The sequence below is a fragment of the Nicotiana attenuata genome, unplaced genomic scaffold, assembly GCF_001879085.1.
Source record: "Nicotiana attenuata strain UT unplaced genomic scaffold, NIATTr2, whole genome shotgun sequence".
In the NCBI taxonomy this organism is placed as follows: Eukaryota; Viridiplantae; Streptophyta; class Magnoliopsida; order Solanales; family Solanaceae; genus Nicotiana; species Nicotiana attenuata.
In genome coordinates this window covers 82,358-106,990 of record NW_017671294.1, presented here as the reverse complement: position 1 = coordinate 106,990, position 24,633 = coordinate 82,358, and the positions used below count along the sequence as shown (strand labels likewise).

At 37.0% G+C, this 24,633-nt stretch overlaps 2 protein-coding genes across 2 annotated transcripts in view; both read right to left on the bottom strand.

Annotated features, from left to right (window-relative positions):
* Nucleotides 1-3,265: 3,265 nt before the first annotated feature.
* On the bottom strand, nucleotides 3,266-7,173 carry LOC109207346 (pentatricopeptide repeat-containing protein At1g79490, mitochondrial). Its single transcript, XM_019370245.1, has 2 exons — nucleotides 3,810-7,173; nucleotides 3,266-3,695 (listed from the first exon to the last, which is right to left on the bottom strand). Exon 1 carries the CDS (start codon nucleotides 6,973-6,975, stop codon nucleotides 4,597-4,599), a length of 2,379 nt encoding a protein of 792 aa, XP_019225790.1. The 5' UTR covers nucleotides 6,976-7,173; the 3' UTR covers nucleotides 3,266-3,695; nucleotides 3,810-4,596.
* A 3,487-nt stretch (nucleotides 7,174-10,660) lies between these two features.
* LOC109207344 (protein strawberry notch) overlaps nucleotides 10,661-24,633 on the bottom strand; it is a 46,410-nt gene continuing 32,437 nt past the window's right edge. The window contains exons 18-32 of the mRNA XM_019370244.1: nucleotides 20,174-20,271; nucleotides 19,963-20,098; nucleotides 19,638-19,744; nucleotides 19,307-19,402; nucleotides 19,123-19,210; nucleotides 18,896-19,016; nucleotides 17,745-17,856; nucleotides 17,547-17,670; nucleotides 17,402-17,479; nucleotides 17,194-17,312; nucleotides 15,467-15,520; nucleotides 15,231-15,333; nucleotides 14,138-14,266; nucleotides 11,983-12,094; nucleotides 10,661-11,166 (exon numbers count right to left, since the gene is read on the bottom strand). Of these exons, the coding sequence (XP_019225789.1) occupies nucleotides 11,135-11,166; nucleotides 11,983-12,094; nucleotides 14,138-14,266; nucleotides 15,231-15,333; nucleotides 15,467-15,520; nucleotides 17,194-17,312; nucleotides 17,402-17,479; nucleotides 17,547-17,670; nucleotides 17,745-17,856; nucleotides 18,896-19,016; nucleotides 19,123-19,210; nucleotides 19,307-19,402; nucleotides 19,638-19,744; nucleotides 19,963-20,098; nucleotides 20,174-20,271 (1,509 nt within the window). The 3' untranslated portion in view covers nucleotides 10,661-11,134. The remainder of the gene's footprint in view (nucleotides 11,167-11,982; nucleotides 12,095-14,137; nucleotides 14,267-15,230; nucleotides 15,334-15,466; nucleotides 15,521-17,193; nucleotides 17,313-17,401; nucleotides 17,480-17,546; nucleotides 17,671-17,744; nucleotides 17,857-18,895; nucleotides 19,017-19,122; nucleotides 19,211-19,306; nucleotides 19,403-19,637; nucleotides 19,745-19,962; nucleotides 20,099-20,173; nucleotides 20,272-24,633) is intronic.

Sequence of the window (24,633 nt, the reverse complement as noted above, 5' to 3'; positions counted from 1 at the left end):
TGACTAGGTAAGAAGTTCTAATATTTAGGAGTTTAAGATCAATTTATCTTTTACCTTATATACAAAATTAGAAGACTGAATTTCTTACCATGAGGCATACGTTCGTGAATGTTTTACCAATTAATAAGTCTACTTAATAGCAAGAGACATCTATGTTATGCAATGTTAGTAATAGAATCTAACAGAACGGGAACTTCATTGATGAAAATGGATTTTTTTTGCCGTTTTACCCGTCTAATACATGTATTGAGATATCTAGTTCTTTTTCATTTTGGATCTTTCTTTAAATTTTCAGCGTATGATATCACTTGATAGAGCATAAACGATGACAACAGCAGGCTCGCTTGGACAAAATAATGCTTGTTTTAAATATATAAAGGGCTTAAAAGTGGATGCTTAAACAGGGAAAAAACAGATGCGCAATGTACGCATGAATCATATGTCATGTCCTTGGACATGCTCTCCTTCCTATATTTCCAAACCTTTTCACAGCATTAAACAAAAGCACCTTGGGTAAGATTCCTTGGTTAAGTGTACAAGCAACTGCCACAGCTCCACCAATGATAAGCAGCTTTGGTATGTTCATACCCTCAGGTTTTGCAGGTGAAGCTAGCAATTCATTTTCAGATGATTCCTCATCATCTTCCATCGACTTCAAGTATTCTCGATCAATTTTTGTATTAACTCTAGCCATAAAAGCACAATGAGATATTTTCAAGCCAGATGCTTTAGCTTTCTGGTAGGCACGGAATCCCCGCTCAATCTTCCTCACAGCTCCCCACATACCTTGCTTTACCCCAAATTTTGCAATTTCCCATGGGATGCCCATATCTTCATGATGGAATAGAATCACCTCGCATGCTGTCGGCTGGCTGTTACCTCTACTTGATTCCACTGTTTCATGCACCGTAATGCAAGTATCTTAGAAAAGGGAAATTGGACTCAACATAACATGACTTATAACAAGCAAACTCTAGTTAGTAATACTCGTTCAAAGTTATATTTTTGAAGTTTGATAAGGAATACATGTCAATCCCATCATTCACTTGTCACAATCCAAGGAGAAAGTGCATGCTTGTTCTGATTCATGGATATAGGTTGGTTATTAGGGAGGCAAATGCATTGGAAACATTGTATCCCCACCCGNTCTAATGATATCCTTTCATTTTGAATTCACGTATTATGCTAATGTAACAATATTTTTCGGCATTTAGATGATTGTTGTAGTATTATATATAAAAAAATTCTCATTAATTAAATTTTATTGTTTATTCATATAAATAAATATTTAAACTATCATTGCTGTTATTAACGTGCAACGCACGTTTATAGATACTAGTTATTATAAAAGCACGAATATAATGTTGGAAGACCAAAATAGCCCTAAAATATTAATTGAATTTTATAATATTAATGTACAAAAACGTAAAATTAGTTTATTAGTTGAAGCATCCAAATCAAATATGGAATCCAAGTCCAAGTCAGAATTACAATCTTTGGTATATAGATACATACAAGCAAAGTGCCTGGCGACTATAAAAGTACTTGTCATTCAGTGTAAAATGAAAATTCAAATTAATTTTTTTTTTAAAATTTATAATAGTGTCATTCATTTGTTTAACGGACTAATAAGAAAATAATATTTTTTTCTTTGAACAACGGAAGTACAACATAAAATATGAAAGAAGAAAAAAGATATAACTCAGAAGTGTATGGAAGCTAAAAATTCAGCAGTCTATTAAAGAGATCAAAGAGGTGTTAATATACATTTAGTTCTTCATTAAACTCTTCATCTAAATATCAAAGGGATCTTAAATTAAAAAAAAAAAAAAAAAGTACCAAAAAGTAGTCCTAGCTAGGGTGGAGGAAGCTTAAGAGTTTCTCACTTAATTCTCACAAGAGTTGAATATTGAACATGACTTGTTTGTCCACTGCCTCCAAAATTCCAATATCATCTCCATGTATGGCGATATTCAAATCCAATGAAGCTGCATTTTCTCTCTTTTCCTCTTCAACATCACCATTACTCTTCTCACTAGTAGTAGGAGAATAGGGTCTTGAAACTGAAGAACTAAAGTACTCCTCACAGCTAAAAATGACTATGGAATCCTTAACAAACACTAATTCACCATCAGGAAGTGTAAAGCTTCCACTTTCAATAGCTTCTTTAATACCCTTTTGTGAGAAAGAATCAACTTGATCCACATCTTCCATGAAAAACACACGGCTCGGATTTTCTTGGACTGCTTCTGCAACCCTCTCCAGATAACTCTTACCTGTTGAGACATAATATAATTAAATAATTAAAAGTAAATAAAATATTTCAACGTGTTTGGCCCACGAAAAAGAATCAGGTCACTATGCCCGAGCAATTAAGTATCTACCTCACATGGAATATGTTTCTAGAGCTTGTTTAGATAGTTGTTGAACAACATCACTCCCTAGGTACATGAAAAATCAATACGACGAATTTGAAAGCAGGATTAGAGATAAAGAAGCTTTGTCGTGGTAAGAGTGAGCAGTGAGAATTTGCAAGCTACAGTAGTTCTACAAAATATTTCTAGTAAGTTATTGTGATTGCTCAGAGAGAAATCCCAGTAAGTATCATGCTCTCGATCAACAAAGAACAAATTGACGAAGTTATAGGTAACATGGCGAGAAGGATTTCAGCAGCCGGGAAAATCATAACTCTAGGCCTCCTTAATCTTGTCTTTAACTCTTTGCTTAATTAGTTCATAATTTACTGCATTTCCATTATTTGCAATTAGTTTAACCAAACAAAAATCATTATTTGAATATTTTGGAGAATTGATTTGCTTGAATTCTTGTGATACATTAAGTTGTGATTGATGAGTTAATTCCTTATGGGATTCGACTCCGAACTCTTAAACCGAATTATAATTTGCGAGGACCGCCGCAACATAGTTGAGCGTGACCACAATGTATACTTTACACAGACAGTCGGGGTTTCCTTGTTGATTTTTTGGGGATGTAACCAGGCACAAATCCTTGTGCTATTCTGTTTAATAATACTTGCCCATTTCAAAATAAGAGTACACTAACCACACAAACCAAACAGAGAGGGATTACCAAACTCGTATAAAGAAGAAAAGGAAAGAACAACAATAACAACATACCCAGTATTATCCCACACTGTGGGATTTGGGAAGGGTAGAGTGTACACAGACCTTACTCCTACCTTGTGAGGATAGAGAGGCTGTTTCCAATAGACCCTCGGCTCAGGAAAGAATAAGTACCACATTAATGAAAATATAGACAAGAAGGGACAACCCAAAAGCCATATAAAATGCAGAATAAAGACAACAAGACAGTAAGGTGATCACAATGAAAGAAAACAACGGTTAGTCAATAAAAAACTACTACCAACAGAAAGCGAGCCGCGTGCCGATACTACTGTAAAGAACACTCTAGACTACCTACTCTACTAGCCAAATCCTCGACCTCCATGCATTCCTATCGAGGGTCATGTCCTCGGTCAGTTGAAGCTACGCCATGTCTTACCTAATCACCTCTCCCCACCTCTTCTACGGTCTACCTAGAAGAGGTGGGGAGAGGTGATTAGGCAAGAAAAGGAAAGAACCTGATCGATAATATCATCCAACGGATTGTTTGGAAGATCCAAAGAACGAATTATATCCAAAATTTTGGACCTTCTCTCAACAGCTCCTTCATACCTTTACATCATATAGGTGGTTAGTGTTAGACCTTCCTCAAACACCGAGTGCTATGATCTATGATGAAGCCAAAAAGTGAATATAATCAGAGCAGCACATTTTCACATGTTCCACCTTTTCAAAAGTTCGGCAACATAGGCATGTCTTGGTTGGATATATTCATCTAGTCTTTTCCTTGCAAGAATGGCAACACCAATCTGCAGAAACTGACTCTGTAACAGGTGGAATTAAACATGTCAGGATGTACAAGTTGGCTACAACAGGAACACTGGATCAATTCATCGTCATCGGACTCAGTAAATTCATATTCGGAATCAGCTGTACTTAATAAAAAAAGATTCAGCAGGTAGAAAAATGCCTAGAGCAAATTATATGAAACATCATGTATTTTCAGAAATGGTTGTCTTGCGCACACCTCAGCTTATCTTGACATTCTTTTTTCCAGTAACGGTGTTCTCCAGGCCAGCTTATGCACACATCAGCTTTGACATTCTTTTCATTTACACTCAGAAATCAGACTAGGAAGGAACTCACCTGTATTAGCTTTGATTCTACTGTTTGATGAGAGTACTGAACTTTTGTCAAAAGGCACTCAGCGTCGGTTCATGAGTAAACAGGTTGACCAGTTAAATCAGGTGGAGGAAGTTAGGAATAAACACTACCATTAAGTTTCAGATTAAGAATAAAAGGTACACGCATCTGTACACATATCCAGCATGTATTTCGTATGCAAGCAACTATATATCCTTTATAACGGATTCAGATCTAATTTCAATCCACCCAAACACATTAGCATCTTGATACATAGAAATAGTATCTTCTGCACGTCTTTGCGCACTAGAACAAGTGAAACCAAATCTCTAGTATGAACTATATAAGCCATTTTAAACGTAGGAAATAACTATATTGCTTTTCCAGTAACAAGAGGCTTAGGAGGGGACAAAGACCTAATTTCAGGTGCAGATGTTGGAAAAAGTATGTTGAGTTTATGCATTAAAATGTCAGCCCTTGATGGAATCTCATTCAAAAGAAATTGCTGAACAATTGGTTTCTTAAACCACTCCAAGACAGCATCTCCTGGAGCCCTCAAAACAACCTTACTGACCTCGAAGGGTGATTCCACTGAGCTTAACATCTGTGCCACCACAATTTTCAAAGTTGGTCCAGTGACCAACTTGATCCTCCTAGGGACAACACCATAATACAACATCCGTTTCCTAAACCTATGAAGTGTATGTACCACTGCCACGAGAGCTGCTCCCACCGACAAGTTTCTAACATCAAGGGACCACGCAATATGTTGATCAAACACTATAGCCTTGGGGAAAAGCTTGTTTTCATAGGCAACTTTCCATACACAACGAGCACGATTTATTTGTCCCATGAGGACAAGATAGTTAAGGAGAACATTAACAAAGTACCTAGAAGCTCCTTCTTCTAGCTCATAATCAATACCTTGGAAGAATTCCCTCACAAAAGATAAAACTGGCTGTTTCCTCTGCTCTGGCCCAGTAAAGAGCCCACACATGAAAGCGTGAGCCTTATGTTTCGTAGCACTCAAGATCGACATTAAATGCCTCTCATCGTTCTCATCTTGGCATCTTACTAAATGGGCAAGAATTGAAGTGTAAAGAATGAGGTCAACCTTGGCAGCAGAGTTCACATATGTTTCAAGGAGAGGTTTGGCTGAGTCGTACAATCCGCTCTTCATGCACGATTCAAAGAGCTGCCGTATTATGAAATTATTCGTCCTGATTCCTGATGAACCCATAAATCGTAGCCACCTTAAAGCAAGATCAACAGAACCGTCCTTAATGTAAACCATTAGAACATCACTAGCATTCACATCAACTGAATATCCCATGGCCTTCATTTCCAGTAAAATCTTTGCAGAAACATCCAAAAGCTTCTTTTTGGCAAGAAGAGTTAGCAAGGCCGTATAAGTACTCAATCCTGGTCTCAGACCTGCATTAGTCATCGAGTTATAAAGCTTCATAGCCGCATCTACATGACCGGAAGCAGCATGCATCTCCAGCAGAGAAGAATAGGTGGAAGGAGTGGGCAAAAATCCTGCCTTTTCCATATCCGAGAAGACAGACATTGCAATATCAAGCTTTCCAGATTTCGCATGGGACTCAACAATCATGGTGTATAGCCCATAGTTAGGTCTAAACCCTGCTTTCTTCATTTCATCCCACAGCCTTAGAGCAGTCTCTAATTTTCCAGCCTTCACAAAAGACTCGATCAAGGATACGAACATAGTAGCAGATGGTCTGAGCCCGAAGCCCTGCATTTCAGTATATACCTTCATTGATGTGTCCAACCTCCCGGCTTTACCCATCGAATCAACGAGGGAGGCAAAGATCCCAAAACCTGGACGAAAGTTATTCACCTTCATCTGCTGGAAGAGTTTGAATGCTGCATCGAGGCGTCCTGACTTTGCAAGGTTTGGGATCATTAACTCATAACTCGATGCATCTAATGAGCACCCAGCTTTTTCCATACTCTCATATATCTCAAATGCCTTATATGGCAAACCGTTGTTTAGGAACACGGTGATAAGGGAGTTATAGGTCTGGGTATCAACTATGCAACCAGACTCTTGAATTTTCTTAAAACAGCAGAAAGCCACCTCAAATTTCTCTGCCTTGGCTAGGTATTGGATGACTCGATTATACGCATTAAACAGAGATGCCCCATTTTCGCCAGAATCAAGGACCATATCATCAAAAACCGATTGAATTCCATCAAAATCTCTGCTTTGGTTCAATTTATCAAACAGGGTAATGTAGCAAGCATCATTTGGCTTATACCAAGGTTGTCTCTTTGCCCACCGAAATAAACTTAACGAAGCATCACTATCTTCCATAACTTTCAACGCTTGCATAATGTGAGTCATATTTGGTATAAACTGAAGCTTATCCAATTGAGTCTCCATATCAGGGCCCCACTTCCACCTCTTCACAATCTCAACAAGCTTTGCCACTGCTGAAGCATTCAAAATAGGCTTCTTCAACCCACCCACCATTACATGATCATCAACCCCTGGCTCAACCGACCTTATTCCTTTCCCTGAGTAAATAACACTCCCTGATTCATCTAGATATTCTACATCTTCAGTCCATTCAGAACAGTAGTATCTCGAAAAGTAAGGAGCTTTAGCATTGAAATTAGCAGTGTTCTGATTCGCCGAAATAAATCGATGATTATTCCGAGAAATGTCAACTAATTTGCGGGTATGTTTAAGGTTTCTATAAAAGAGAAAGCTGCAAAAAATCATGGTGCAACCATTTATTTAAATCGGAGGTAGAGAGAGCGAGAGAGATGAACTGAAATTTATTCGGCGCCGGAGATCAAGCTTTTGCTTTTTGGTGTTTATTATTGGGTTCTTCTTCCCAATTTACGCAGAAAGACTGAAAGAGATGAGCTTTCCTAAACCCTAAACCCACGCAACCTGCTTCCTGCTCTGCCACTATTAACGGGTCGGGTGAAAGTCGGGCCTCTTCAGTAGCGACGTACACAGATAGCCGTTTTTAGAGTGACATAGTACAGCCGCTATCAAAATAATAGCCAAAAATATATACTATATTTTGTATATATATATATATATATAGATTTTATACGTTATATATAAATTTTATACATTTTTTCGGCTACCGAATATAAATTCTGGCGCGGCCTAAAAGGGAGAAATTCAAAAATAACCAGATTTACAAGTGTTCATTCAACAATAGCCACAGTTTCAGAAGTAATCGAAATTTAGCCACTTTTCATGTAAAGATAAATCTGAACGAAAATACTGTTTAAAATTCGAAAAATACTCCAGCATAATATACTGGAATTCCAGTATAATATACTGGAGTTTCAATATAATATACCGGTCCAGCATAATATGCTGGAAGTTCATACACAGGTACTCCAATCTCCAGTATATTATGCTGAAACTTTCCACGTGTTGGAGTTCCAGCATAATATGCTGGAAGCTCATACACAGGTGCACCAATCTCCAATATATTATGCTGGAACTTTCCGTGTTGCAGCAAAATAGTGACTATTTTTTAATGACTTTGCAAATGCTGGCTATTTTTGAATGACCACTCCGAAAACTGGCTAGCCCGTGCTACTTTTACGGCCTAAAATTAAAAAATGCCCACCCTTATAAGGAGCTGGTCCTTAAATAATAGCCTTGTTTTTTAACGTAGAAATGGCGTGGGGTAGCCACTGTTTAAGCTGGTATTTACTTTTTATCCAAATTTTTTAATGCTTAGCAATAGTAGCCACTAGTCTATTAAAATTAATATGAAAAGACTGTGTTACCCTTTCCTCCCCAAATAGAAATACACTGATGCATTCAAAACATAAAGACTTCGTATTCTCTTGTGTTCTCTTGGTACAAATCGCTGCTATGTCGAAGCATGTTAGAAATGGACCTCAGTAGACTTTTTTCGGATATGACGTTTTATGGGAGCTTCGTGAAGATTTTAGATTCGTCTCTACTTTTTTATTTAAAATTTGGTTGACGTTGAAGCTATTATGCTTCTGCCATTTCTCTTGTGGCAGAATCGGTGTGCTGATTATTTTTCTTTCTAGTGAGTCTAATGTAATAGGGTTTATTTGCTCTTAGCTCCTTGAATTTATTTTTAGATCTAAAAGTTGTGAAAATAAGAAAAAGAGTGATGAGTAAACAGGAAATGCAATTCCTTCCCATAAGTTAAAGGACATGTAGTCCTGAAGTCTTAAAGTTAAATTCAAAAGTTAAGGACACAAGTTCAAAAGTTAAGGATAGGCAGTCCTTAACTTACAGTTACAAGTTCTAAAGTTAAGGACAGGCAGTCCTTAACTTATAGATACAACTTCAAAAGTTAAGGACAGACAGTCCTTATCTTACAGTTACAAGTTCAAAAGTTAAGGACAATAGGTCCTTAACTTTGATTTCCAAGTTCAAAGTTAAGGATAGACAGTCCTTAACTTACAGTTACACATTCAAAAGTTAAGGACAAACAGTCATTAACTTACAGTTACAAGTTCAAAAGTTAAGGACAATAGGTCCTTAACTTTGACTTACAAGTTCAAAAGTTAAGGACGCTTGGTCTTGAAATTTAAGTTCCAAGTTCAAAAGTTAAGGACATGTAGCCTTGAAGTCCTGAACTTAGAGTTCCAAGTTCAAAAGTTAAGGACATGTAGCCCTGAAGTCCTAAAGTTAAGTACAAAAGTTAAGGACATGAGCAGAAGGGTATTTTCGTCCGGGCGGTTAAAGTTTATTAAAGTAGTGGCTAAAGACTAAAGACATTTTAAACGGTGGCTTAAAAGTAAATACATGTGTTATTAGTGGCCAACCGTGCACTCCCCCTTTTTTAACATCTTTAAAAAGTGGCCTCGGATCCAAATATGCACTTACCAACAACGACGGTGCAAGTTGGTTGGATTTAACTTTTTATTCATAGTAATGTTATGATAAATTGGTAGAACTTTATGCTATATTCAATTTAGCTATCATGTTAGATAACTCATAGATTCTATCAGGTTGTCAAAATTTTAAGTTTTCACTTATAGTGAAATCATTGGTAGGATTTCATGCTATACACAATCACTATTACGTTGGATAACTAACAAACTCTGCCTGATTGGTATGACTTTGTACTTGTCCAAATGTTCACTAAACTCTACCAGATTGACATGAGTTTGTGTTATTTACATTTGGCTTTATCAATCAAATAGTTCATCAAAGTCTACCTAATTATCATAAGAAGAATTAACACAAATAGCCGTCCACCTAATCTCTTAAACTAAAAATAGCCGACGGATGATATATGTGTAATTCATGTATGATATGTGTATGATTGTATATAATCAATGCTTAATCCACATATACCGGCTACAAAAAAAATAGTGAATCTGGCCAACTATTTGTATAACAATCCCTTATCATAATTTGCATGTATCGTTCAACTAAATGTTCTCGATTTGCAATTTCAATTTCGAATAAACAACCTCAAATCTCCTCAAATTGATCTCAAATTTAAGACAACCTCCAAATACCAACACAAGCGATTCCCAATCACCAATTTTATTAAATAATACCAAATCAAGAAGATTTATTTTACTTCGTCAACATTTTCTAAGTACCAACAATGGAGTTTTGATATTTTTAAGGAAAATCACTAAATCAACGTTTGAATTAAGAATTTAGGCACAAAATATCAATACTCAAGTGATTTTAACAATACCCAGTGATTAACTCACTTTCCACCCTCATACCAGAATTTTAAGCTTCTAAAATTGAAGAACTACGATATTCTTGATGAAGAACAATACATCACATATAAAACTAAAAATCAAGAAGAGTTTGGGGAACATTATTGAGAGTGCAGTCAAATAACGGGGCACCCTTTATGAGCTAGGGAGATAATAATTGGGAAAGCATTAAAAAGGAGTTTCTGCTGGATGCTGAAAGCTCTTTACTAGAGCTTAAGGTCCTTTAAAAAAAAACCAAAAAGAAAAAGAATTCCTTTGTAGGGCAATCAATAGGACAATAGGAGGAAAGGGATTCACTGTTGGCAGTTCACACTATTTACGGTTAAGATGAGTCTGATATTCCTACAATGTTAAGTATTCAGGATTCATTTGGATAAGTTTTACTAAAGGATTCCTAAAGAAAATGATCAGAGTGAAACGCAAAATCTGCTATATGAAAGCAAGTAGGAGATTTACGTTGTGACGGTGACGACCTGCTCGACAAATGGCTTTCTCATCACCTCACTGCCAGAGGGACCAAGAATCCTGCGATCAATCACCAGACATCAAACCTGGAGAAACGCAAATTTGAACATAATCATATCCAAATGGCCAAATATCCACTTAAAGACATGTTTTCCGGGCACAGCCAACATGCTCCAGGGATAAGCTTCCATATACCGACAATGCATCTATTGCTGAATCAGGCTCTTATTTTCTGCGCTAAGGAAAAAACTTCAATGACGTTTAATTCCATAATAAAATATGTGGTCAATCTAACCAGAGAACATGGTCTGCTTCTAGTTGCCAACAAGTCAGTACTTAAATTGCATCATTTAGCTGGTCCTTTGGCTGACACAGATGAACTGAGAGGAAACTGTATTGAATTCTAACGCTCTGTATATTTTGAAGGTTAGATACAAAACTGTGGCAGAATTTCCAGCAACCCCAAAATTGCCCTTTGATTTAAATGGTTTAATTTACAAGGAATGGATATTCCGAAAAAATGATGCAAAAGAATTATGACAGCGATGCGAGGGTGCCCCAATCTCATTCCCTGGACCTTGTAACAAAGACTGCTTTTCTACCACCATACAATGCGCTTCATTCTGAAAGCGTATAATGACAACTCCATCTTGCTAGGCCATTCCATCAACTTTTGCAATCATCTATACTTGGCACAAAAAACCTTAATTGCGCTTCTCTCATTCGTCAACATCTTGGACCCATGCCAAATCTGCTATCAAAATTTCAACACAATCATATTTAACCAATAAAAGGCACGTCATTTACAAATTATCAAGTCAACCAAACAAGTGAAGTGAATCAATCACACTAACTGGAAAGATGTCTCATACTATGGAATTCTGAATTTACAAACTAAATCACAAGACGTGGCACCTGGAAAATCTAGCAACCATTTTGAGACCCACTTCATTTCTGTGTTCATATAGAACTCTCTTAAATTTTCTACCCTAGAGACAAACATGACAGATATAAACATGTACAAAAGATGGTCCCAACAAGACATTAATTTGGTTTACAATGCAGATAAAATGAGAGACTTATGATACTTTTCTTATTAAATTATAATTGACATGAGGCATGTCTAAAGGTGTTAAGAAATGGACCTTAGGCCTAATTCAACCCCAAAAATAAGCTCATGAGGTGAGGATTACCCAAAACCATATAAGGCGACAAAAAATCCATCCCTCAACCAATATGGAACACTTAGCAATCCCCCCCCCCCCCACCCAAACAATCCCCCTGCACGCCCACGCCTGCCGACTTGAGCATAGATAATATAACATGGGAGCCCAACATTGGGAAACACAATAACAGGGATGGCCCTGGCTCTAATACCATGTTAACAAATGGACCTTGGGCCAAACTCAACCTCAAAAGCTAGCTAATGAGGTTAGGATAGCCCAAAACTAGAAGACAAACAACCGTCCCTGCCAATATGGGACACATAACAAGAGGAATCAAACCCCCAAAGTTAATTGCAATGCACTAGATACAATTGTGAAAGGAGAGTCAAGAGTATTATAACCTTGAAGCACTGATTCTACTGCTGCATTTGGGATAAGCAACCCTACAATTCGCTGATTGTCAGTCGTTGTCACAATCCGTACAATGCGGATTCTCCGATGGCTTTGGCGAGCCTGTATCCAACAACAATTGGGAACCAGTAAACGAGTGAGGATGGTGCAACAACCTTTTAGAAGAAAATTATCTCTCTCGACACAAGAAATAAAGCACAAACGATTGTAAGCAAAATCTCAGATGCGATGGCCAGAAGACTTTCTCTAGCTAAGTAGAGGATTTATATACCGAGCCTGCTCACTTTAAACCTACAGTATCCCTTTTTGGTTCGTCAAGTGTCAACAATGGTAGTGATATCTGGCAGTTGGAATACTGTACTTGAATTTTTGATAAATCAACTCAATCAACTGGCAAATGATTTCAGACAAAGAATGGCACGATGTGCTATCTAATTCATTGGTGACTTCACTTGTATTAGTGTTACATAATGAAAAACAGAAGAAGAAAAAAAGTCATGACTACCTACCTTCCTCACATATAAATGTACATGCAGAGGGAGAACAGCAAACAATCAGAACCCAGAACCTTCAGATCAGAAGATAAAACCATCTATAATGAATCAGCCAAAAAATCTGTGAAAAAGTAGGGATGCAGGCATTGTCATGTTGGTGTGGGATAGATAGAAACACTTTGCTAGTTTGGTGGACAAACACCTCTGAGTTTAGACCTCCAAGATTTATTCAATGTGGCTGTAGATCAAAAATCCACAATTGGCTGTAGATCAAAAATCCACAATTGCAGACAACATAAGAACTGCATAATCGTAAGACCGAGGTAATGACCGGGGGAAATAAACTTGGTTATTGAATAGGCATGAGAGATTGGGTGGAAATCCAGACGCAACATGATCAGTTGACAAAAAAAGACAGTTTTTCAGTGGAATCCTATTTGGTTGAATAGCAGCCAAGGAAGCATTAGTGACACTGGACAGGGTTAATAAAGTAGGCGTACACTTGTGCTAACAGATGCCCCATGAAAGGTAAAAAGGACGAGACTATAACACACTTGTTTCTTCACTGTACTATGGCTACTGAATTGTGGAATACTCTTCTTAACCTCTAAGAACTCCACTTGATTGTGCCTATCAGTGTGGCCAAATGTTCCAAAATGTGGCAAGGAAATCCAGTACCAAAGAAACTACGGAAGTTGTTGAAAGCTGTTACGTTTTGCTTTGGTTGGACATTACTGAAGGAGAGAAGAGAACATGTTTCAATGACATGCAACAAATTCTAGTATCCTTAAGGGAAGATGTTTGCGCACGTTTTTACTTTCCTGATCAGACACCATTGTTTTAACTAGTCTAGAAAATCTCCCAACTTTTTGAGCTCCTTGGAGCTGAAAGTGCAAGCTTTCTATGAATTATATGGACAGTAATTTTTTTGTGCAAATTATATGATTATTAACCCCCCCCCCCCCCCCCCAAAAAAAAGAATGCCACTTAGGAAACATGGGCAAACAACTGGTGAATAAGGAAGAGATAAAAAGCCTTAACTGTGAAACAAGATCTTAAAGGAAATGGACAGAAGATGTGAGGCAGTTATCAAAGATTGTGCTCTCTGTGTGGCAGGTACAGGATTCAATATATAATTCTAATCATCGCTTATCCTTGGGATTTTTGCAGATTAAAACGAACATTTCCAATGGAAGTGTTATAGTCGGTAATATAGCAAGGTGACACAAGCATGTTGTGCTGGTTCTGTTTGACGTTTCAGGCAATGCTCACATGACATTCTGTTTGGCAAGAGCCTTACAGTTATGGGTCAAAATATTACTTGATAGCAGCCATTTCCATTTGCTGTCCTTCTAAAGCCAACTTACGTTCCGCATGGTTTTGGATTTTGTTGGTCGTAAACAGTTTTTTTAGCAAGATAATCAGCTCTCAGTATTTTGTTTCTACTTTCTTTATCTTCTGACTTTCTCCATCTCTTGATTCACTTATCAGTTATCACGAGATACTCTTACTTTTTAGCGTATTCCTAATCGAAATTAGCACTTATGGATTTCTCAGCTCATGTATCGCATGTGTGACACATCCAAGATATATCAGAGAATATACTGTAGGAAAATGATATTGAAAAACAAATGAAAGAAGAATATCTTACTTGCTTAGAGAGCGCCTTCTCAACAGTTCCCCACACAGGAAGTATAAGCCCACCTAACACATTAACTTCTTGTAATCTTCTACCGACTGTGCAGAAACTGCCTAGCTTACATTTTGGGCCATGCATACACTGCAGGTGAAACCCAGAATGAGTTCTGAAAGAAGTGATCCTTGAAATACTCAGCAACAACAAATCCACGAATACTCCAAGGGCATTTTCATAATCCAATAAAACAAAACAAAGTTAGCTGAGCTTTTTATAGCAATAAGGTGAGCCTCCGCTCTCTACATTCCTTACAACAATCAAGGCCTAATAGAAACATTTAAGGGTGATCCTCTCGTTTTTTCCCCATGAAGCCTAGCTGGAATCAACATTTTTGTGTTAAAAGCATAAGTTTGCCCCATTAAATTGATTTTATTTCATCTTATTTTCTATTTACGGGCAAATAAAGGTGTACTAGAAACGCAATAAAAGGAGGGATGCAGCCTGCTTAAATCAAGGCAATACCAGCTATATACAATGAATGCATACACTGAAACCTAAAAATTGTTCCATATCTATCCACATCATGTACCCAGTACTCTCTGAAAACACAAATACAAGGTTATTTATCAAGGTTAATCTTTTATTCAGCAGTGTGCATCATTGTCTTTCTTCCTCTTTTAATCACCATAGTTCAAGCTACAGTCCAGCCTTTGAGTTCTGTCAAAATATTCATCAAAAGATTTTAGCCTTTTCCTCATCTGAGCCCCAGGAAATACCGAATTCCGCTGAAAATCCAGCACTGGTTCCTATTTGAGAAGAGATTATGTCTGAAACGAGGATTGCAATTAATAGTTTTCAATGAATCAATTTAAACTGCTCCATTTTCCCAGGTCTTTTCTTCTATCAGATGAACTCTCCCATATCAGGCTAGTGAAAATCAAAGTTCAATGGGAATTTTATTTGCTATTAGATAACCAATTCATAAACAATATCAGGATGCAGCAAAACACTGGAATGCTGATCCTATGGCATAAAAAGATCAAGGAAGCTTCGCAAGGCACTTTTCATCAGGGTATCCTGCAAGATATATGATCATAAAGAATTTTACCTGTTTCAATGAAACGTCATATTCATCTTCCCATCCATGACGGGCCTTTTCTAAGGAAGATAGTTTCCGGTACTTGTCTTTCAATTCTGCGAGGGGCATCTCCCTAGACATTGAGAAGTGTCAAGTAAAGCACAGCACAAGGAAGAGGAAGATGGGTTAGGGTGCAGAGCATGAAGCAGTCAATTCCTAAAAGGAAGAAGTTAACATAAAGCCTAAAAGTCAAAAGCCTTTAGTACCTAAGGGCCTCTCCAACAGTTGGACGAAATACCTTGTACATTCCTGAAGCAGAACTGAAATAACCACAAAACAGAAAGATCAAAATCACGGGCATTTGGACCAAAGGCACTTTTATGAACGAAATTAACATTGCACTCTTTAAACTAATCAAAATTGAACATTATAAAAGAAAAAGAATCCAACTACAGGTAAACGACTTAGACCATGCATGAGCCTGCATTAGTTGTGAAAGGAAGGCCAGCTAGGGGAACATCACGCTATGTCTCTTTCCAATTCATACAAAATCTTCAAATTGCTGGATGAAAGCTTGAGAATGGCACATTTTTACTTCAAAGTTTCATGAGGTATAAATGGTGCACGTTGTTCGTAGATAATTTTGTGTTAATTGATGAAACCAGCAAGGAACCAACTAAAAGTTGGAACTGCAGAGAACCCCTCTGGAGAGTAAGAGTTTTAAGAGTAGAAGTAAGACAGAATGTATACGTGTACATCCTCTTGTTTACACCAGAATGCCAATAAACATAAACATCTATCACAGTTATCGAGAAATAAAGAAGTTTGGTTTATAGTCCCCTTGTTTTGTGGTACAAATCTTGTCTGTACCTCCACTGGTAGAGCAGAATTCACTCCTAGAAATTTTTCTTTCACGAAGAGCTTCTTACAATAACAATATCTCATGAAAGAAAGAAGGGATTCGCAGTGTGCCAGAAGATCCACTTTGGCATGACCCAATTCAGCCCAAATATACGAGAAAACTGAGCCCAAAAATGTCTAGCCACTGAGTAAGCATATGAAGCTGTAGAGTTAAAAGAATTATATTTTGCTTCTGGTGAATTTTTTGGATACACACCGCCCACAAGGTCTATTAGGTTAAATAATTGGATGCCATTCTTGAGAACCATATTTTCTCTAGGTCCGCTACTCTTTTGTACACTTGTATACTGGGGTTTTCTCCTAAAATATTCCTTCATCAAATAATAACAAGGAAATTAGATAAAATTCTGAAATGGAGGAGCCTCACGAGATTGGAAGATGCCTAACAAGTTATATAGGACAATTGTGAGGCCAGTAATGTTAAAATAGATGAATTCCATTGAAATGAAAATGTTAAAATAGATGCAGAGTCATTTAAGATTGAACAAGATTACAATGACCACATACAACAACAGATGCAAGAAGCATAAATAGATGCTAAAATGAGAAAGATAGCATGAGATGGTCTAGTTACGACCTAAGTTGAATATGATTATCTAAGGTCTTAAAATTAGATGAGATAAACCTAAAATCACATGGAGAGAAGTTGTCACAGAAAACCTTAAGTTTCTCCTAATAAATGCATACTTAGCTAAAAATAAAACAAATGGATCTATATAAGTTCTACCAACTATTTGGGATTAAATTAGTTATCCATGTAAGGTAAGTGTGAGATATAGAAAATCCTTAAGTTGCCTTAAAGGGCAGCCATGTGCATTAAGTTCCTGCTATGCACGGGGAAATGGACTTGGATAGAGCGGAAAAGGTACAAATCACTCATAAAGCCCAGCTGATTTGGGATTGGGATTGGGATTGAAATGTAGTTGACTGATTGACATAGACGTAATCCTTTGTGCATGCAAAAGAAATACAACCTGGTCCCTTATACCAAGTTGAATAAGGTTGACTGCACTTGCAAACCAAAATACCAATATACAGAAATAACAAAATAACCGACCAAAAATTTCCATACCCTTCAAATGCTAATAGAAAATGCCGTCTTCCCAACCATTCTCGTTTGGATTCATAGAATCCACTATTAGTTGAACTAGACACATCCTTTTGCTTCTCTTCAAGCAACGCATATGCTGACTACAGGTGGAAAATAAAAGGTTACAAAGTCAACTTGGAAGTTATCCATCTAACTCAAGTTTATAATGGTAATATATACATATATATACCTCCCAAATGAGTCCACGATCCAATGTAAAAGTAAACAATATGGTTGAAGCCCCGGACAAGTTGTCAATATGAACAGTCTGTAATAGGTTGATGTCACAACATGTTTTATATAAGAATGCAAAGACAAAACAGGAACAGCATAACCTTTGGCGTCCCTTGTAGTTCAACAGTGGTAGCTTTCATATCAACAATTCCAGAGTCTAAATGTCCTTCAAGGCGTGCATTCTGAACTAAAAGATCAAGAATGCTGACAAATAACTCAAAAAGCCTGAATTCAAAACAAAATTTTTGGTTACAGACATGGATAGCAAGCATCCATATTTAAATTGATAGATAATAGACCTATTTTGGATTTCAGGAGGCAATCCCAAGAGCCTGTTAAGGAAACGCCCAACATCATGCATGTCCGAATCAACTATACGACCAGAAAGCTTTCCAGAGTCCTTTCCATTACCTTAAAGATCAGCAAAAGCAAAGAGTGGAAAAAGGGTAAGTTTGGGATGAGAGGGTGAACACTGAAATGCTAGTCACCAAACCCAAACAAGTTTTGACTATTTTTTATTAAGAAGGAAAACTTAACTGCCTTCAGCAACGGACAATAATTTTTCCTAGCATGTAAAGGAAACACGAACAAACACCACCGGCCACAAAGATGCATGAATCTATGCACAACCATGTGTGCAGGCACAGAAATATAAAAAATCTTAAGAGTCTCTGATAGAAGCCCTCCAAGTAATAGAAAGCAACTTATAAGTGTTGAGAGTCTCCCACATCTGATGGTGATGGGGACTTGGTCTCCAAATATGGCATGGGCAAACCTCACCTCGTAAGCTAGCTTTTGTGGTTGAGTTAGGACCGATATCCATTCTCTATCATGGTATCAGAGCCGTACCCATCCCAATTCTTTGTCACACCGATGTCGGACCCCCATATTATATTGTCCACACTTCAGTTGGGAGGCCTGGGTGTGCAGGTTGGGAGGGCGAGGGTGTTGAGAGTCTCCCACATTGGATGGGGATGGGGGAATTGGTCTCCTGCTTGAGCAATCCTCACTTTCTACCTTTCGGGGTTGAATTATGCCCAATGTCCATTTCTTTATTAATAAGTGTTCTCTTTTTTATCCTTAAGTCCAATACCACCTATGCAGGGAGCATGTGTGGGCTTTTATTAATATTGAAAAACCTCAAAGAGGAAAGTACAAGTAAGGGGGCTAGACCTTACCTTATTTTCCTATTGAGGGCCGAAAGAACAACATATATAGTAGGCTGGTCTAATGAGCAAGTAGCCATTAAGTTATCATCGAATGGTTTAACAGAAGAACCTTTCCTCTTTCTTTTTTTTTTTTTGCTTAAAGATGTTTTCCGCAATCAGAAGATACTTGATTGAGAGGCTGTGATGACTTAGATAGCCCTGATAAACTTCTTATGCTAGTATTCATTTGTCTCCACTAACAATACTTTAAATTGATTCATTTAAAGAGCTAAACGTAGTACCAAGAACTGAGTCTCTTATTATTCCAACAGAAACAAGCGCAGCTTTCCCCTTCAAAATGAAATCCTGTATAGCATCTGGTTTATCAGCAGAACAACCTGGTGGTACAAGTGGCAAAGGATCCTGCAAACCATAGAATGTTAACTTTTGATCTGCACATATACAAGCTTAAGTGGGAAAGGAATCGAATACAAGATAAAAATGACAGTATCAAGCAGCAGTCAGACACCTGCTCCATGATGCCTCTATACAACATCATCAGGGCCCTCTTCCCAAAGGAACTATCATAGTTATAAGCACTAAGAGATGGTCCAGCTCTGCAATATATCAAGAGCAATTGAAAAGAGCCGCTGATTCACAAGCATGTTGTCAAAATCAGACTTGCAATATATGCTAAACAATATCGCACTCACCGCCGATCTCCTTGAGTCAGTGCCCCAAGTGATTCAAGTCTCTTAGCAACAACAGATGCAAACCGCCGTTCTCCACCAAGATTAGTAAAAAGTAGTCTGTATATTGAGAAAGAGAAAAATATCACATGTGAAAGATATGAAATAAGTGATTTATACAGGGAGATTGATTTTTGGCAAGTATGAAAAACATATTTAGTGGCAACTTGTAAAGTCAAGGTACGCCATCATATAGTTACAATGGCAACTCGAGTTACAATGGTGACTCGTACAGTCCAGGTTTTCCATCATATAGCAGAACTATTATTCACGTATAAACAGACACGGTACCTACTTATACTCAGGTGCAGAAGCTTGATTTGAGCGATGAGTTCTTCCAAACTGCTGAATTGCCCGATCAGCACTCCAAGGTAATTCCAAAGTCAAATGGACCCTTCTTCTCTGACATAAGGGAAGAAATTCAAACAACATAATCAGAAAACAGCTACCAAAATCAACCATCAATTAAGGATCGAAAGATAAATATAGAAAAGAAGGTGTAGTAGGGTGTCTAGTGTCTACTACATTCACACACACACATAATATACATATATATATTTAACAATCTTCATTGAAGTGGTCATGCAGTAAATGATGAAAACAAAAAATCAAAAAGCTACCTGGTTTAAAGCCCTTCTATCAGCTTGCAAAGAAACTCCAGCTGACCCAGCTTCAGAAATTATAGCTACCAGCTTCTTCCCATCCATGAAAAGCTGCTTCTCATGTATATTAACCATTTCCATGGATACATCCTTCCTGAAGCAAGAAAAAATTGCTCAGCTATTATGAGAAAGAAAAGATATAATCTGATTTAAAACATCGCAAACTCACGTGTTTCGTGCCTGATAGGTGACACCTTTTCCACCAGATGCCCTCACGAGCATGCCCTTTCTCCCTGTTATTTCTGCCACTTTCTCTGGGCCCCCAAGCTGCATAAGACTTGAAATATGTAAATCTGTGCTTATAATGCCTCAAAGAGACGCTTGGGTTGGGTGCAAAGGTGGAATTTGCAACTGCATAAACCACCTAAACGTTTTGAGCATTTTGAGCAGTCTACCTAATTTTTTCCATTATCTTACGATGCAGTTATTACCTTTATGGCTTCTTTTGTTGTTACAAACCTTTGCTTTTGTTTCTTTTCTGATATTATTGTCTCTTCTGTTGAGCCGAGGGTCTCCCGGAAACAGCCTCTCTACCCTTCCGGGGTAGGGGTAAGGTCTACGTACACTCTACCCTCCCCAGACCCCACTAGTGGAATTTTTACTGGGTATGTTGTTGTTGTTGTTGTACCTAATTTTTTCCATTGAATAGTGGTGTGATATGGCAAATTTAACTTGTAATGCCTCAAAAGTTGCAACTGGTGCCCAGGAAAAGGCTTATAACTACAGTAGAAAATGGATGCTTGTACAATTAGTACAATCAATTGGAATCTGACAAATAACAGGTTTGCCATTAAGATCATTACCAGATTTTAAAAAATCGAACCACAATGGGGCACATTTCACCTAGCACGGGAGGGAACTAAACTGAGGCGTAGAAAATAAGCACCATGAATTTTTAATGTTTACACATATAAATTATTTAAATAGAATAAAATTCAATTTTTTTTTTATAAATTATGCATAAAATTTGGTTAAAAAATTAAGAATTAATATAAGTATCAGCAATATTTTAGAAAACAAAAATGGAATATTTTAAAAGTGGAAAATGAAAAATATGTACGGTCACCCAAAAGGATTTCATTTTATTTTTCAACAATATTTGCCTTTTGATGATGGATTGCCCCATTTCACAATTGTTAAAACACACATTTTGCTCCGTGTAATTGCTTACACTAAGCAACAACTTTTAAGGACTCTTAACCCTTCCATACGTGGAAGCGCAAGCACAAAACCACATTATTGCATAGTCATGGCACCCCCTTCCTCGTGTTCCTTGTTGCAACCTTAATACTTGCCAACCATGACGCCTATATTGCTCGGATATGGATGCGAATCTAAAGGTCGGATTCGTCATCATATAAATTTTAGGATTCAATGGTATGGATCCCAGTGCGAATACAAGTACGGATATGAATGTCAAGAAATGGCTGATAAATATATAAGAATAATATATATCACAATTAGTTATTTAAGATTGTTGAAATTTAACTAATTTTAGACAACGAAGTGATTCAAATCCATTACTGCTAATAAGTTAAAAGAAAAATGACTATTATAGTATTATATAACTATAAATTGATATAATTATAATTGTTCTGATAAGGAATATACAGTCAACCCTCTCTATAACAGCCTTATTTGTTCCGATATCTTTTGGCTTTTATAATGAATGGCTTTTATACACCTATAACAGCATTTGACGTTCAAATAATTTTTGGCTGTTATAGATAAAAAATTCCAAAAATCAATTATGTTTCCTTTTTTAATGTTACATATAAAGGATAAGAAAACGATTCAAATTTAAAATCTCAAAAGATTTGCATATTTCAGTAGTTAAATATTGAAGAAAGCTAATACTATATTAATAAATTCATAACAAAACCTATACATATTTAAACTCTAAGTCAGACATTTTAAAGCTACCTAGAAAAATAAATTCTTTCAAGATTGATGGAATAACTTTGTAATTGTAGCTTATTTCGTAGATTTCATTCTCTTACTAATACAATGCTTGAATTGGCGAAGGTTCGTGTCCAAATTTTCAGCAAAAATGTATCCAATAGCTTTCTCTTGAAGACAATCTAAGAGCTTAACAGTTAAATTTCTATCTAAATATTTTTTTAAATTTGTCCAATGCAAAAGATATCATATGCAAATCTTCAAATCTAATATATTATGCAAGATAGAAGCTTTGTTTAACGGAAAAGATTGTGTGCATATTTTTAAAAATATTAGTAGTAATCTTAAAGATTCTATATGGCAGTTATAGAGGGGTAATTTTACAAAGAACGTTCTACTATAAATATGGTTGTTGCTATTATAGGTAAAAAAGTTGTTATAGAGAGGTAAAATATAACTTAAAAAATCGGTTTTGAAGAAAACTTTGGCTTTTATAGTGAATGATTGTTATATAAAGATGCTGTGAGAAAAACTTGGCTTTATAATTTTCTAGAAACTATGTAAAAAATACTATAAGTCACTATAGTTAGCAATTTAAAATATTCGAAAGTATTTGCAAAAAATGGTTAACCGTATTTGACTCTCCAAATAGTAACTACGTTACATAAAGTGGAACGGAGGGAGTACAAACAAAGGAGTCGGAAACTTAGGAAAATAGGGAGTGAAGGGTAAAAATCTTGTCTGGGAGGAAAGTGCCTGGGCACCATGCCCGAGCAATTAGGATGTCTACCTCACATGGAATATGTTTCTAGAGCATATTTAGATAGTTGTTGAACAACATCACTCTCTGGGTACATGAAAAATCAAATAAAGCGGGTTTAAAAGCAGGATTAGAGATTAAAAAAAAAAAAGCTTTGTCGTGGTCAGAATGAGCAGTGAGAATTTGCAAGCAAGAGTAGTTCGAGAAAATATTTCTAATAAGTTATTATGATTGCTCGAGAGAAATCAAAATAAGTATAGTGCTCACGATCAGCAAAGAACAAATTGACAAAGTTATAGATAACGTGGCGAGAAGGATTTCGACTACTGGGGAAATCATAACTATAAGCCTCCTTAATCTTGTCTTCAGCTCTTTGCTTAATTAGTTGATAATTTACTGCATTTCCGTTATTTGCAATTAGTTAGTTTAACCAAAGAAAAATCATTATTTGAATATTTTGGATTGATTTGCTTGAATTCTAGTGATATATTAAGTTGTGATTGATGAGTTAATTCCCAGTGGAATTCGACTCCGGACTCTTAAACGAATTATAATTTGCGAGGACAGCTAGATGGTCGAGCGTGATCACAATGTATAAAAACTTTAGGTGTAATCAGTGTTCAAAAAAGCGACCGCTTCCTCGCTTTAAGCGAGAAGCGAAGCGAAGCGCCGGGTCTGTCGCTACCTGTACCAAAAGCGACTCAGGTACGTAAAAGCGGTCGCTTCTACCAAAAAAGCGAGAAGCGGGAAAAGCAGAAGAAGCGGAAGAAGCGATCGCTTCTTGAAATAAAAGCCCAAACGTGTCTTTTTCAATTAAAAGACCCAAAATCGAGTGAGTCTCTGTTTTAGTCATTCTTCAGCAGCAACCTAGGGTTTTAAACCAGCCCTTTCTTCCTCAAAAAACCAATGATTTCTCCCTCACATGAAGCAACGATTTGTTCAAGCAAACTAGGGTTCTTCTTCTTCTTCTTCAACATTACAACAAGTCAACAACAGCTTTCAGTTTCAACAGGTATGTTTTTATTTTCATTCTTCTTCTTCTTCTTTTTCCTTTTCTTTTTCTTTCTAAACGTCCAAAAAGCGCCGAAATGCTGGCGAATTTTTTCCAGAAAATTTATGCCCCGTTTCTGCCCAATTTCTGCAAATTATATATTCAAGTATTGAACATTTGCTTACAATTACATGTGTTGTCTATGCCGTATTTATTTTAATTTTTTTTTAAAAAATTCCGCTTCACTTCAAAAAAGCGGGCGCTTCGCTTCTCGCTTTTCGTGAAATGGGGGTTGTCGCTTTTCCTCGCTTCACGCTATTTTTAACACTGGGCGTAATGGCTTCTTGGCCACTTAAACTTGTAGGGCTTTTGAAAGCCGATACATGAACTTTGTATTTTCCCATTTGAACACTTCTACTTGAGAAAATGTCTACTAATAAACACCTTTGATCGTTGACTATGCTTATGTGGCAATATTATAGCTGATGTGGCCATTTGCGTGTTAATCACGGGTATTAAGCGCGTGAATACGATACATAATTTTAAAAAAAAGATAAATAATTAATTTAAAAAATAGAAAAACAAATTCAGCTTTATTTACCCATCCCCGTACACTTACCCCTACCCCTTCCATTTCTTTACTCATTTTTCGATGTGTTCCAAACATAGCCTGAAAGGGTTCATTGCAGGAGACACAAGTTGTAGAACGGGCAAGGACGCCCTTCTGGATCGAGTTGGGAACAAGCGTCTCCAGTTATGGGAAGCCAGCTCGAAATAGTGAGAACACCGGTCACCGAGATTATCAACCGTCCGAAAGGAGATTAATCTGTCTCTGTCGGTGTATTTTACCACATCGTAATACACACTCCCTCCTGTGTCTCATATTGTTGAGAAGTTTAATTCCATGTCAATTGTTAAAAAGTTTGACTCGAAATACACACTCTCTCAGATTGTTGTAATAAGAAATTGAAAAGCAACA

Bases quoted from the DNA above. Each gene is read 5' to 3' on its own strand.
- LOC109207346 (XM_019370245.1), bottom strand. From the start codon at position 6,975: ATGATTTTTTGCAGCTTTCTCTTTTATAGAAACCTTAAACATACCCGC.